The sequence below is a fragment of the Typopeltis vanoorti genome, chromosome 7 (assembly GCF_054136105.1).
Source record: "Typopeltis vanoorti isolate ZY-2024b chromosome 7, IOZ_Tvanoo_1.0, whole genome shotgun sequence".
NCBI classification, from domain to species: Eukaryota; Metazoa; Arthropoda; class Arachnida; order Uropygi; family Thelyphonidae; genus Typopeltis; species Typopeltis vanoorti.
The window spans coordinates 27,505,598-27,520,521 of record NC_143555.1 but is presented as its reverse complement, the minus strand read 5'-3'; the positions used below and the strand labels follow the sequence as shown (position 1 = coordinate 27,520,521).

The following is a 14,924-nucleotide window of genomic DNA, read 5'->3' as shown; positions in this document are numbered from 1 at the left end:
TGGAAGATCTCTTTAATCTTCCAGCAGTAACTTTATGTATAATGCTAGGCATTATGGGAAGGGTCACTACCCAGACCAGTTTCGACCTTTATTGAGGTCTCATCAGTGGGAGTCAGATACAGGGGTGATACTAAGGTTGAAGTAATGCCAATGTCATATTTTTATATATGAGTAGCCAAAAGGTGTCACACCTTATAGTGACCCTTCCTATAAGAGTCACTATAAGGTGTGACAATCAAATATTTTCATTATGTATGTTACCTGTTATTCTGGTAACATAAATTATTATTTTATTCTGGTTCTTACTTGGGGAGTAATACCAGAAAAAAGCATTTTTAATCAATATAATCTCAGACAATTTTTTAAAATATAATCAAAATATTTTGGAATGGATTTTTGGTGTTAAGATGAGCCAAAACATTAGTGGACAATCTGCTGAACTTATCCTTGATCACAATGAACTCCAACTCCTATCCTCCCCCTACCCATAGAGATTTCTTATCATGATAGATGTTGATGATTGTCCTTTGTCTTGTAATGAATGACAGTTCCATACTAAACCCAAGTTTTAACCACAGATTACAATTCACAATTAAATATGAGAAAGAAAAAATTTATCAATTTTTTTAAAATCTGATCATAACAAGATCAGATCAGCATATAAATACATAAGTATATCAATAAAGCTACAAACATCTGAAATTACTTGCTCTGCTCATCCTATCATTCTTACCTCTTTCTTCTTGTAGATAAACTTATGTTGGTTACACCTGACATTAAATTTTTCAGGAAATGACAACGTATACTAAAATATTAATTAAAAAAACTTTAATCAATACTTTCCCATATTTTGGCAATGTTACACTGCCATCTTCTGGGAACATAAAACTATGATATGTGCACGCAGGCACTAACAACTAGCAAATGAGGCTGAAGAAGGCAAATGGCGTTGGTCCTAGAGTCCTTAAGGTGTCACCTAACAGGCTAAATTGGGTTGTCTTCGCTGTTGGGCTAATGTTCTAAGGATGCAAGCTTCCCAATGAGCCTTGTTTGCTTGTTGTTAGTGTCTGCATGCACATATCATAGTTTTATGTTCCCAGAAGATTGCAATGTAACATTTCCAAATTATTGGAGGATATTGATTAAAGTTTTTTTAATTAATATTTTAATATACGTTGTCATTTCCTGAAAAATTTGAAATCATATCATTCTGACCATTTTTAAAAAAGATGTCGTATTAATGCAATTTATTAATGCTTACAAATACTCATCAACTGCACTAAATCAAGAAATAACATTCAGCCCAATATCATGCACCCTCATCCCAAATACTTGTACAATTTTAAAGTTACCGTATATCCATAACATCTATAAATTTATCAAATGCATCTTTAAACATTCCAATTAGAAAAACTGTCTCCACCAATAAGTGACTAGTATTATGTATAAGTACTAGTATAAATGACTAGGAAATTGACTAGTATTGTAAGGAAAGAAAAATCTAGAATATGAGAAGAGACTGGCACTGCAATCTAAGGAGACTCCCATGGAGTTTTTTCATTATATGGCAAGTAGGAGGAAAAAATGATAGTGGATGGATTACTTTGCTGGATGTGAATCAGGTGACCAAAGCAGATTATATAGTTGAACTATTTAGTGATCACTTTATTATAGTGTTTCATCCTGGTACAACAGGCTGTATTCCTAGAAGGATAATGAGTGATGAAGTGTTAGAAGTGAAGGAAGAGGATGTATTCTGAATACTGTGTATGCTAAATGTACATAAGGTAGGGCCTAGATGGAATTTCACCACGTTTTATGGAAAAATGCCATGGAAATGACTGTGCAATAGCTTGGCTGTTTAATGAAAGTCTTGTAATGGGGAAGGTTTCTGGAGAGTGGAAGGAGGGTAAGACAGTATACCATTGTATAAGGGTAGTGGTAGAATGGAGGTATCAAACTACAGGCTTGTTTGCATTTTTTCTGTAGTTATTAAGAGTTTGGAGAAATTGGTAAGAACTCGTATGCAGAATTGGGTAGATTGAGGATAATATCATTTATGCAGGCCAGCATGGAATTGTTAAAGAAGCACTCTTGTTTTAGTAATTTTAGTCTTATTTTAATCTTATTTTAGTAATCTAGTAACCCTTTACAACAGAGTAACAAGAGCAATGGATGAGGTAAAGGCAAGCACTGTCATATTTTTTTGAATTTTTTCCAAGGCATTTGACAGGATGTCACATGAGTTGATTTTGAAGTTGCATCATATGGATTTGGATATTAGGTTAGTGGATTGGATTGGTCACTGGCACTCTGGTAAGAGTTGCATATGGGAGAGCAGTATCAGGTAGTAGAAAGGTTACAAGCGGAGTTCCACAGGTTTCAAGTAGTGTGACCATTGGTGTTCAATCTTCATGTCAATGATATTGTCATAGAGCTACAAGGAAATGTTCAGTTGTTTGCAGGTCATGTGAAGCTTGGGGAGGGTTATTAGTAATAGTGCTGATGTTTTGGCTCTTTAAGAGGAATTGAATAGGCTGGAAAGATGGACAAATGAATGGGATGTCAGTTTAATGCAACTAAGTAAAAGATTTTAAAATTTGGGATCAATAGATAAATACTTGATACTCACCTGGTGTGATAATGAAGTGGAGATAGAAGTGGAGGAAAATGGATCTCTGGGTGATTGTGGATAAAGATTTGAAGTTTGTGGACATATTGCAAGGCTGCGAAGATATCTCAGAGAATTACTAAATGTTGAGGGGGACATCAATCTTAAGGGATAAAAGTGTAGTGGTCTCATTATATAAAGATCAGACCACATCTGGATTTCTGTGCTCAGATCTGGTCATTGGGATTTGAAGGGGATGAAGTAACGTTGGAGAGGATGCAAAGGATGACAAAAATTATATCAGGAGGGGAAGGAGCACAGACAAGGGTCCATTCCTGGGTGCACAAATTGCAAAAGGGAGTGGTGAGTAAAAGAGTCAAGAAGTAAGTGTTTTGCAAGGAGAGTGGTAGGAGTATGAAATGCATTGCCTGAGAGGGTGATGTAGACTGTGGATGAATTTAAGGAGTTGTATGATAGACTTTGTGTTGACCTACCATGATGAATCTTGTGACTCCATGGAGGTCAGGATAATAATAATAAAATAATAATAAACTACAAAACTATTATAACTACTACATCAAAATGTTGTCTACAAATTCAACTGTCAGCCTAAATGCAATACCAGCTACATAAGATCCGGTATCTGTTTATTAAATTCAACATCGAATTGAAATGACCATAATTGTAATATTCTCAAACCTTGCTATATTCCCATACTACTTACTTACATTAAACCAAATAAAAATCTCACAACTGAAATATTCCTACATGCTATACAATTAAAACACCTCCCAGCTATTAAAGTTATAAGAACTAACCGATATGAAATAAACACATACATATCCTATGCAACCTCATCCACATGGCAATTACATAACATCATTCTCCTTTACTCTCAACCCAAGCCTTGAAAATCTCATAACTCATTTTCTGCTTTTATCCTTCTTAATCTAATGAAGATTTATTTGAGACATCCATCACATCAATGCTGCTGGCTGCCCATAAATTTTCTGCATTTCTTGTTGTTTAATTTTATGTTCCTTCTCTGTGGTTTACTGTATTATTCTTGCTTTTCCATATAAATGTATTAGTTCTGCATGTTTTCCATTTTCTAAACGTTATACTGTCTTGGCCTCATTACTGTGTTCAGTATTAAATATATATTAAAAGATAAAAATCACTCACTTAAACAAATCAGGAAGTGCATCAGATAGGTGATTATCTTTCTGCTAAAGAATTTCAGATGTGTTTTGTCAGCCAATATTCTATATAATAACAAAATTTAATTAGTTAAGGTAATCTGAAGCCTTGCAAGTCAGTTACATAACACAGTGCACAAGTGTGTGTTTGCATCTATATTGTAGACTTCCATTACCAATTGGTTTTTCTCTGTTGTCTCCTCTTTCACAACATAAAAAACTTCATAGTTCACATTTTCTGAATCATTCCTCATAAATAAAAAATATTTCACAATTCCAATATCAGCTTCATTACCTGTTTCAGAATTGGCCCTACTGATTCCTCATTCCACAACATCCAGACTTTCAAAATTAAGCATAGCAATTCAGATGTGTCTGTGTGGTTAGCCCAGTGGCTATGTGCTTCACAACCATATGCCTGGGAAGGAGTGTCCTAGGTTCGATTCCCGTCAATGACGTGAGGAGCTAAAGGATCTTCCTCAGCCATAGCCAAGTTAGCCAGTTTTGGGGGTGGACTGCAGGGTTTTTCCCCCAGTTTATTTGGGGGTTTTCATCTCGTAAGCAGACAAACCGGCCCCGTGAACATGCACACACACGCGCACACACACACACACAGTCATGAATATTGCCCTTAGGGTATGCAGCAGAGGAGTGGCGAACCAGCTGCATTAATATGCCAGTAACCCCTCATTAGGAGGAGACTCAATCCATCTAGACGGATGAGAAGGATAGGATAATTCAGATGTGGACATAATAAAGAAAATGGACAGCTTTCTTAATGTCATCTTCAACATGACAATAATCTATTGCATTATGCTTACTGCCTAAGCTGTATTGTTATATACACAATTTATTTTTTTTTGACATCTTCAGACCATTGTATATAAAGAAATATACACAATCCATCTCCCAGGAAAAAACTCCAAATATTCAAGAACAATTGACATATAGACACACATACTCTTAATTAAGCAGTTTCTAAATGTTATATCAAAATATTATTACATTAAAATGATTCAAATGTAATTACATTGTGAATCATCTTAATCTTTCAAATAATCTGTCATTTTGTTTATTTTAGTATTTTTTTTCTGATGGTCTACTATAATCCAAGTCTCTAAGGCCATAGCAATACTGTCAGAAACTAAACCAGCACATAAAATTACATATGAAAATTTGTTTCCTCCTTTCTTGGGATAATGTTGAACATGTGTCATGATGCAACATGCATTTCTACCATATCCTTTTATAATAATAAAAATGTTATATTTTTATGTGAGGTATTCCACATATATGTATATATATGACAATAATCCACTGCATTATGAGTATTGTGTTATACAAATGAATGAGTTTAAGAGATGGTACAACAGGTGAGAGTCAGAAGAGCCCTATAATAAATCCTTGGAGCAACCTAAACAATAATAAAACATCTCCATGGTTTATACAAGAGTCTTCAACAAATGACAAAGAGCAAATCAGTTTAATTTTACTGATTCCATTCATGTGATGCTATTCACTGACTTTCAATATGAACCTACTAAGTTTGTGCTATATGGGTAAATCTGGCAAAAACTTGGCTCCAATTAAGCCTTGCTACACAAGATAAGATACAGCTTCATAATTACACCAGATTTTCTGGTTATGCCAATTATATTCCATGTACTATATTTTCATTTACAATACTTAATTTTATTAAAAAAAAAACTGCATATCAGGACTTAATAAAGGAATTAATGTATAGTGCTTACAGAAAACTATGTGGAAAGACATTTCAGTATGGAATATGCCCACCACAAACTGTGATGCAGCTCTCACAATGTTGCACCATGCTTAGCACCAAGTGATTCAGGAGATGTTGAGGCAAACTGCCCACTCCTCATTCAGAGCAAGGATAATGCCTTGTTTGTTTTCTCAAGGAGAATTTCTAGCAGTAATGCATTTTCCTATTGTGTCCCAAACATGTTCTATGGGAATGAGATCTGGGAAGCATGCTGGCCACTCAATTCAATTAATATCCTCGGTCTCCAGAAGTATCTCCACTGCTCATGTATGATGTGGTGTTGCACTGTCATCCATAAAAATGAATTCTTCACCTGCAACACCAAGGAACAATCAAATATGACATCCAAGAACTTCGTTGCAATATCATTCACTAGTCACAGTCCCTTTTTCCAGCACTTATAGCTCAGTGCATCTGTTAAGCATAATGCCGCCCCACACCATGACCTCAGAACCACCATATGTATCCCTTTCAAAAACATTCTTGTGATGGCAAGCAGTACCACTTTCACGTCAGATCATGTGTTGTCATGAATTAGAGGAAAGATTAAAACAACTAATCTGTAAAGAGTACATTAGCCCATTGGTTTCTTGCCAATTTTTATAGATACAACACCACTGAAAACGTGCTCTACAACAAGCTGTGGATAAAGGAATGCAGACTATAGGGCTTCGGACTTATAGGCATGCTTATCACATATGTCTTGCCACAATTTGTTGAGATACCAATGTACTTGTGCTTGAATGAAGCTGATTTGCAAACTGACCTGCTGTAGTGTGCCAATTACATTTTGCTGTAATAACCAAAAATCTGTCTTCATGCTCCGTGGTAGAGCAAGGGCGACCTCAGCAAATGTCTGGAACACATTCCATTGGTTTGAAATACTGCCCAGAGACTGGACACAAATGTTATGTGAGATTCCAAAATCTCTGGCACTATCAGCGATTCTGAGGCCTTCTTCAAACTTTCCAATAATTCTTCTCCACGTGAAATCATCTAGATGATATCTTTGAGACATTACAAGACATCCAAGTTTGCAACTTTATTCCCTTCACGAAAAGAGCTTCCTTCAAACACAATTCACTTAGTGCAGCCTTTTATCCTGTTGATGCAACGTAGAGGGGGTTATGCGTGTGATTGGAAAATTTGAATTTGCCTGCTTTCTACTCAAAATCTTCAATTATACAAATTCCATACGCTGATTCATCTGGATTCACAGTAGTAATCTTCAGAAATAGTGTTTGCCCTTTTGACGCCAGTGTATTAATCATCCAAGATTCAAATTCATCACCTACATATTAATCATCTGTGATTAGAATTTAAAATCTACACATTAACGATCGATCGCTTCTTACTCTAATAAGTACGAAACAATCATTTGCTATGGATATGGTACTTAATCAGCCTTATTTGTACTATACGTACTGAAAATCACCTAACATACAATATTATGATTACATATATTTTAATTATATGTCATTTGCTAAGAATCTAAATGTATTTCAAAGTATAAATTAATTCTACTTATTTTATACATGGAAACAAATGTTTAGACTTACCTACGAGGTCTCAAAATGTAATACTTTTGAGGAATGTTGCGACCCTGTCTCTCCACAGGAATGTTTTGAAAAGGCAATTCTACCATACCCAAAAAGTCATCTCTGGTCTGCAAAAGTTTTCTATTTTATGGTAAAAATTTATTTACACATCATGAACTGTTTTATAAATTTAGAAAAATTCTACAGGTAGCCAATCTAATAAAACACACTGAATGCATGTTTATGGATTCACTTCAAGTATAGTGTTTCATTTTGTTCTATTAAAAGAAAAAGATTTATAAAAAATATTATATTAAAGAAAATATACAAGGTGATCACATTAAGTCATGCAACCAAAAGTTTGAATTTGTACCAATTGTTACAAATTGTTATAATCATTCCTTGCGTCACCATCATGTTATTATAAACTATTGGAGACACTGAGTTCACGGTGACGTGTACAGGTTTTCAGTGCAGCTTTGTTCACTGTGGAAGTGAAATGTCTTTTTCTCAGCCACAACAAGTTTTCATTTTGGAAAGTTATTTCACTAATCATTCTTATGTATGTGTTGCTAAGGAATTTAAAGAGAAATATCTGGGTACAGCAGTTCCTCAGATGTTGATAACAAAATTAGTGTGCCGTTTTCAGGAAATTGCTCCAGAAGACCCTCCATTTTGACTGACGACAAAATGGATGAGGAGAGCACTGCAGAAGTCCCCAACAAAAAGCCTCAGGAAACTTGCCATGCAATCATCAATGTCATATGGTGGTGCTCAGAAAACTGCGAGATCGTAACACCAACCATATTGCGTGCACTCAAGTCCATGAACCGAAGGACCCAGATAAAGGCAAATGAATAATCTTCCGCAGATGATTATGCTCATTCATTGAAGAATGTGGTATAGAGGTGTCAGTGACGAGGCCTGGTTTCAGCTCAGTGGGTATGTGAATAGTCAAATCAATAGGATTTGGTCATGTGAAAATCCAAATGCTTTTCATGAAAAAGTTTTGCATTCTCAAAAAATTGGAGTTTGATGTGTGATATCATGGCTTCCTATAGTGGGACCCATTTTCTTTGAAACGATAGTGAATAGTTCCATCTACCAAGACATCATCAAACAGTTCATGGCACTCCTTGATGTCAGCAAATGCCATTGTTCATTCCAGCAAAAGACAGTGCCATGTGCCATACGTTGAATAGTACTGCACACATTTTTTGTAAAGATTTTTCGAAGATCATCTCATCTTGAAAGAACTGTGGCCTCCAAGATCACCAGATTTTTTCCTTTGGGGGGGGGGGGTATCTCAAAGGTGTAGTTTATTAGAATAATCCTTATACATGGATGAACTAAAAATGAACGTTTCAACAGCAATTGGAAACATCAGTGTGCAGGTGCTTCACAAGGTGGCATCAAACCTAGTAAAATTAGTGCAAGTGTGCATTCAAGAAGTAGGTGGCCATGTTCAACATACGTTATGAGATTCCTATTTTTCTTTTGTTATAAAGGTCCAATTATAACCTGTATTTGTAGCTGTTTTTTTATTTTTCATATACTTGTAATTAACCTTGAAACAGATATGTGCTATTTCTGGGTTGCACGACTTTACAATGGCCCTCTCTCTCTCTCTCTCTCTCTCTGTGTGTGTGTGTGTGTGTGTGAGAGAGAGAGAGAGAGAGAAAAACATCACTATCTCTTACAGAAACTTCATAAAATTCATATAACTGGCTTCCATCAGTTATATCTGAAATCCTAAGTGAGGTCAATTTAATAATGCTGTCATTAAGTTGACATAGAGCCCCAAAGTGTACTTTGACTGTTCACAGTATGAACACAACACCACAAATATAAAAATAAATATATAAATAATTTATTGCATTGCTAATATTTTGTTGAATTTCAATTCCAGCACCTTAAGAGAGCAAAAAGACTTATCACCATTCACAAGACATTCAGTGAAGTAGTTGCAAAAACAATTCAAACTGAAATGGCAAAAAAGAACATGTCCTATTAGAGTATCCTGTAGGTCTGGATAAGGAAGTTTATTCACAGCTTGTTTGTTATAGGTGGTCTTAAAATAACTATTTCTCCATTTTTTTGTAAAGTAATGCAGCCAATGAACTCTAATCAGTATCAGCTGACTTTCAGGTGCACAGAGAAGGGACATATAAGCAGTGTCACACATCTTTAGAACACTAACATATAGAGTAGGTTTAGCTTATGTGCTGGTTTAAATTCATTATAAGGTTTCATGGAATGAATACAGCACAGAGGAACAATAAGATATAAGTTCATTAGATCCTATATTTTGTCTCTGTCACAGAGACATTGTCAAGAATACAATCTCAAAGCTCTATAAGCATACACAAAAGAACTCAAAACAATAAGTGAAAGTAATTAAACTAAAAGCATAAAGTCATATGAGAGATGACATCTATGGCTAGCCTTAGCTGTTGGGCAGGAGAACCTAACAATTAGGTATCCTGCCCAACGGTTAATCATTAATGTTTCCCAAATCTTGGGAAGTTTAAACATATCCAATATTTATTATTAAGATTAGGCTGGTTTAACAAATGTGCTGCTGATTCTAAGAAAAGTCAAGTTTATATTTGTTACAGTGAAGCACAGTAGTTTTTTTTTTTCATTTGATTTTGTGCAAAGCATCCAAAGCATGGTTAGCTAGACTAGACTAACCATACTTATGGAAGCCAACATATTTCCTGTTCTAGGCAGATGTTGCAGATCTCCCATAACAATAATTTGGAAGAACAAGGAACCTCGTAAACACCTGCAGCAGAGAAGGGAGAAAATGGATCCTTAAGAGGATCCTATGGAGCCTATAAATCCTAAAGTCCTATGGAGCATAATTTCTTTCTAACTAATTTCTTCCACTCATTGTTTTGAGTTATTTTGAGTGTGCTTATACAGCTTTGAGTGATGTCTCTGTGACAGAGACAAAATATAGAATCTAATAAACTTATATTTTATTGCTTCTCTGTGCTGTATTCATTCCATTAAACCATGAGTTTAAACCAGTACATAAGCCCAAATACTAGACTTTTAATTCTTCATGGAGTAGGCATAGAATGCAAAGCTAAACAATACAATAAGTGGACACTGATTATTCAGGGAACTTAATCGGTCAGCCTTATGAATTATTGTTATTAAAGTTTCCCATTCTTCTTCTTCTTCAGTATCTTTATTAATTTTATTCTTTATCATTTATTTCCATTAATGGAGATGTAACATAATAATAATAATTTTGGCTTCTTTAGCATTAGAACAAGTATACTTTGTATACTTATTCTAATTCTGTTAGTATTTTTATTCTAGAAACCACAAAATAATGATCTGAAAAGATTTTCACCTATACATGTACCTCTCTCACACGTGGAGCTAATTTCTGATTAGTAATGATATAGTCAAATAAAAATCTGGTACCATTACATGTATATTTATTTATATATATATATATATATATATATATATATATTATTTTTTTTTTTGAAAAAAGTATTAACTATTTCAAAAATCATTGAAAATACATAAGTCTAATAATCCTTGACCACTCTTATACATACAGATTTCTCCATATTTCTCCAATCCCATAAAACATTTGGGATTGGGTCATTTCCAACTCTAGCATTAAGATATCCTGCTATTAATATATAATCATTTTATATAGTCACATTTTCATTTAACTCTTTTTGTAGTTTCTCATAAAACTGTTCCAAATCTTCTTTTCTACCTTCCTTGGGGGCAAATATATCCCATCCTAATGAATACTGTTCTCACATTTGTTGTGACATCCTCAAAGACTCCCAAAGCATGTCAGACTGAATAACAAAGAGCAGTTAGTCTAGATAATGACCTATCGCTAATGAACCGATTCCATTCTTTCATTGAGAAAAGTTTTTTTTTTTTTTTTACATGCTTGCAATTTTTACAAATATTTCTGTGGTGACTGTTCATCAGAATTGGCATCAGTAATTATCCCACTCTGCTCTATATATCTGAAAAAATCATAGCAGCTATTCAACCCTAATTCACAGTTTAACTCCAAGCCTGATAAACGAATTTTTCTTTTCCTTCATTTTTTCCCCCTTTCTTTTGGAAGAGTTTCTCATTTTATATATTTGCCGGTCTTCTTATCAACATTAACAATGTTTCTTCTTTCTCCTCAACTTTCTGGTAACACCATCAAAAACACCATTAAAAACATCAGCACATAAGAATATAACTTCCACATTTTGTCTGTCACGGAGATGTCATCTAGTGCACAATATAAAACTAACACACACACACACACACAGAGATAACACAAGTGGAAATGATTACATTTAGCACTTACTCAAACTTCTCTGGATCCTCTCCAATGTTTCCACATCACAATGAAAACCAGGTAACCAAATGTGAGCACAATAGTCCAAGTGAAGTCTGACCACTGTTTTGCACAGTGATACAACCACTTCCTTATCCCTATATGTTAGTGTATTTCTTATCATAGCAGCAACGTAATGTGCAGTCTTTGCAACACATTGCAATATGCCCTCTAAACTTCAATCTACTGTCAACTCATTTTGTGATAAGTCAAACACGTAGATATTAAAGAATAAAGGAAGATAACACAGAGCCCTGTGGGAGACTATTGTGGAGGAATCTAGGCCTGCTCTTTTTTCCACCAACATGGACCTGAATCTTTCTGTTGTTAGTTCTGCCCCCCAAATTTTCTCAGAAGTGACCAGCTTTTCCAGCTAGAATTGGTGAAGTCAAGATCATGGATGGTTGAGATCCATCTTTCTTTCTGTTTTTGACCAGCATTGCTATGAGCTCCTTAGCAACAGTTGGGTCTTCAGTTTCTTCATATTTGGCTACAAATTCTTCGGTTTCCCTACTCCAGCATGGGATGTATTGTTTTCTGTAGGCTCTATGAATAGAGGCTTTGGCTGCAGTTTTGATTAGTTTAACAAATCTGGGATAGCAATTAGGGGTGGGTGATATTGCTGCAATGATTTGCTCAATTTGTTTCTCAAATACAATCCAGTTGGATCTGCAAAAGTTCCATCTAGCAATTGGTAGTCCACTGATGACTGGAATTGATGTGCTGTCTCTATTAGTGTAGGACAATGCTGGCTGTTAAGGATGGTTCTGGTTGTTGGCAGAGGGTGGTCTTCAGAGTCTTTATGCACAGATCTGAGGTGTAGGTTCTGTTCCATCTGGCTAAGTGAAGATTGCCTTTCTGCTTGGCATCGCAGATCAAATACAGGTTATATGTATCCATCCAGTTAACTAGATTATTACCATCTTGGTTGTTAGAGGAATAGCCCCACATGGTGTGATGAGAGTTGAAGTCACCAACATAGATAGCAGGGTGAGATGGTGGCCAGTCCATTTGGTCAGGCCAGGATTGCAATGGTAGTATTTTGAATTTTAATACCTATGGAGTATTCTGCTTCAAGCACACATTGGGTTATGTCCTTGAGATCAGGCCAGATGCAGGTTGCCAAGCCATGCTTGGGATGGCAGTTATAAGACATAAGAAAAGAATTAGGCCTGGGATCTTTAGTCTATTGAGAGCTGTGTCAGGCACGTGGGTTTCCTGGAGAGCCAGGACATCAATCACTTTGTCTTTGGCTATTTTGCCAATGACTTCTGAGTTGGATTTAAATACTCCTTCTATATTTAAGGAACATATCTTGAGAGAGTATTGTTTAGGGAACTGTTACTTATTGATGATGCTGTATTTTCTGCAGTACAGTATCTTTCTATATTTCTGCATTCTAAAATACAACATCTTGCACTTATTAAAATTAAAACTACAACTCCTCCTTTGTCCAAATCAAAAGTCTATTCAAATCTTCCTGAAGGGAATTAACATCAGCAACACTATTTATAATTCTCCCCACTTTATATCATCATCAAACAACTGAAGATCCACAGTCAGTCCAGATGATATATCATTTATACAAACAAGTCGAAACAGCTGGGGCTCAAGAGCATAACCCTGGAGCATGCCACTGGTTCCCCTCCTTTTTTTTTTTTTTTGAGACACTGCTCATTATACACAACTTCCTAGTTATTTATTTTCACAGAATGATATGACAACACAGAATGATAAGAAAATAACATTAACTTGTTTGCTGGTATTTTGCTGGTATTATATCCAGCATTTTAGCACACAAAAACAGTTTGTCACAGTATGTGAAACAACAACAATTTGGTATCACAGTTGGGCTAGTTTAAAAAAAAAATTACAAGTCCTAATTAGGTGCCATCTAAGTTGGAGCAACTAGATGGGACAGCAATGGATTCCCCATTGCTCTAATTTCATACACACTTTTGCTCTTTCACACCACTACTATGAAGAACATCATGCACTGTAATACTTTCATTCATTCTCATTTTCATTCTTGCATGCATAACATGCCACACCACTTCATTTACCCCACATATACACATGAAATATCACTTGCATTCAAGATGTCACATTTCTCAATATGCCTAATCCACACTAATTTCTGATATATTCCAAAACTATCAACTCCTTTTTTGGTTCCTACAAACTACTCATATTTGCCAATACATGCTTTGCACACACACACACACACACACACACACACACACACACACACTACAATAAACAAAATCTTTCATGCATTCAAACAAAGAACTCATTGCTTCCACTGCTATACCACACATGCTATAAATATATATAAAAATAACTAAAAGTAAACAATCATAAAAAGCTATATATTAAAAAAAAAAAAAAAACATCTTCTCAGCAGCAACTACATGCATTTTGTCAATAACAACACTGACAGTTTCTATCATATCTGACAAATATCTGATTAATTCAGAAGAAAATTGTTGATAGGAAGCTAGTAATAATTTAATTTAATTATTACAGCTAATAATAAACTTAAATGTGAGATGTTATCATAATCTTTTGTACAAACCTTGAAGCTATATAAAGAAATTAAGATAACTAGATCAAGAATTGATTAAGCTGATGATTTCAGGGTACTGATGGACAGAAAACTGAAGTTCATGGGACATATGAGGGTGGTTTGAAAAGTTGTTGGCCTAAAAATGCAAAAAAACGAATTTATAATTTCAAAATTATTTTTCTTTATCAAGATAATCTCCCTTAAGACCAATACATTTATTCCAGTGATGCTCCAGCACCATTATCCCATCCCTATAGTGGTTCTCAGTAAGATCTGCAAAATACCCCTCTACAGCTCCAAAGCTGTAGAGGGGTATTTGCAGATCTTACTGAGAACCCTCTTCATTTGAAGAAAAACGCTGACCAGCCAGGAAGAATTTTAGCTTTGGGAAGTGATAGATAGAAGTCTAGAGGCAGCTAAATCTGGGAAATAGGGTGGATGTTCCAACAATTCCTAGTGCAGATCCCTTAATTTTCCTATTGCAAAAACACTTTCATGGACAGGTGCATTGTCCTGATGAAAGATGATTTTTTTCTTCTGCAGACAGAGTCTTTTCTCATGAATTTTTTCGCCTAATCTGGTTAAAAGATCGGAATAATATTCTCCGGTTATTGTTTTACCCTTTTCAAGATAATTAATAAACAAAATGCCTTTAGCATCCCAAAACACCAATGTAAAGACCTTTCCTGCTGATGGAACCGACTTTGTCTACTTTGGCTCTGAACAACCGACTTCTGTCCACTGTTTTGACTACCGTTTGGATTCTGGTGTGTAATGGTGAATTACAAGTCTCATCCATAGTAATAAATCGATGCACAAAATCAGTTTTATTCTTGTTAAAATGTT

At 35.2% G+C, this 14,924-nt stretch overlaps 1 protein-coding gene across 2 annotated transcripts in view; it reads right to left on the bottom strand.

Moving 5' to 3' along the window:
• Nedd4 (E3 ubiquitin-protein ligase Nedd4) overlaps positions 1-14,924 on the bottom strand; it is a 523,801-nt gene that overhangs the window by 355,142 nt on the left and 153,735 nt on the right. For both annotated transcript variants that reach the window (XM_090395739.1, XM_090395738.1), the window contains exon 6: positions 7,153-7,259. In XM_090395739.1, coding sequence (XP_090251865.1) covers positions 7,153-7,259 — 107 coding nt within the window. The remainder of the gene's footprint in view (positions 1-7,152; positions 7,260-14,924) is intronic.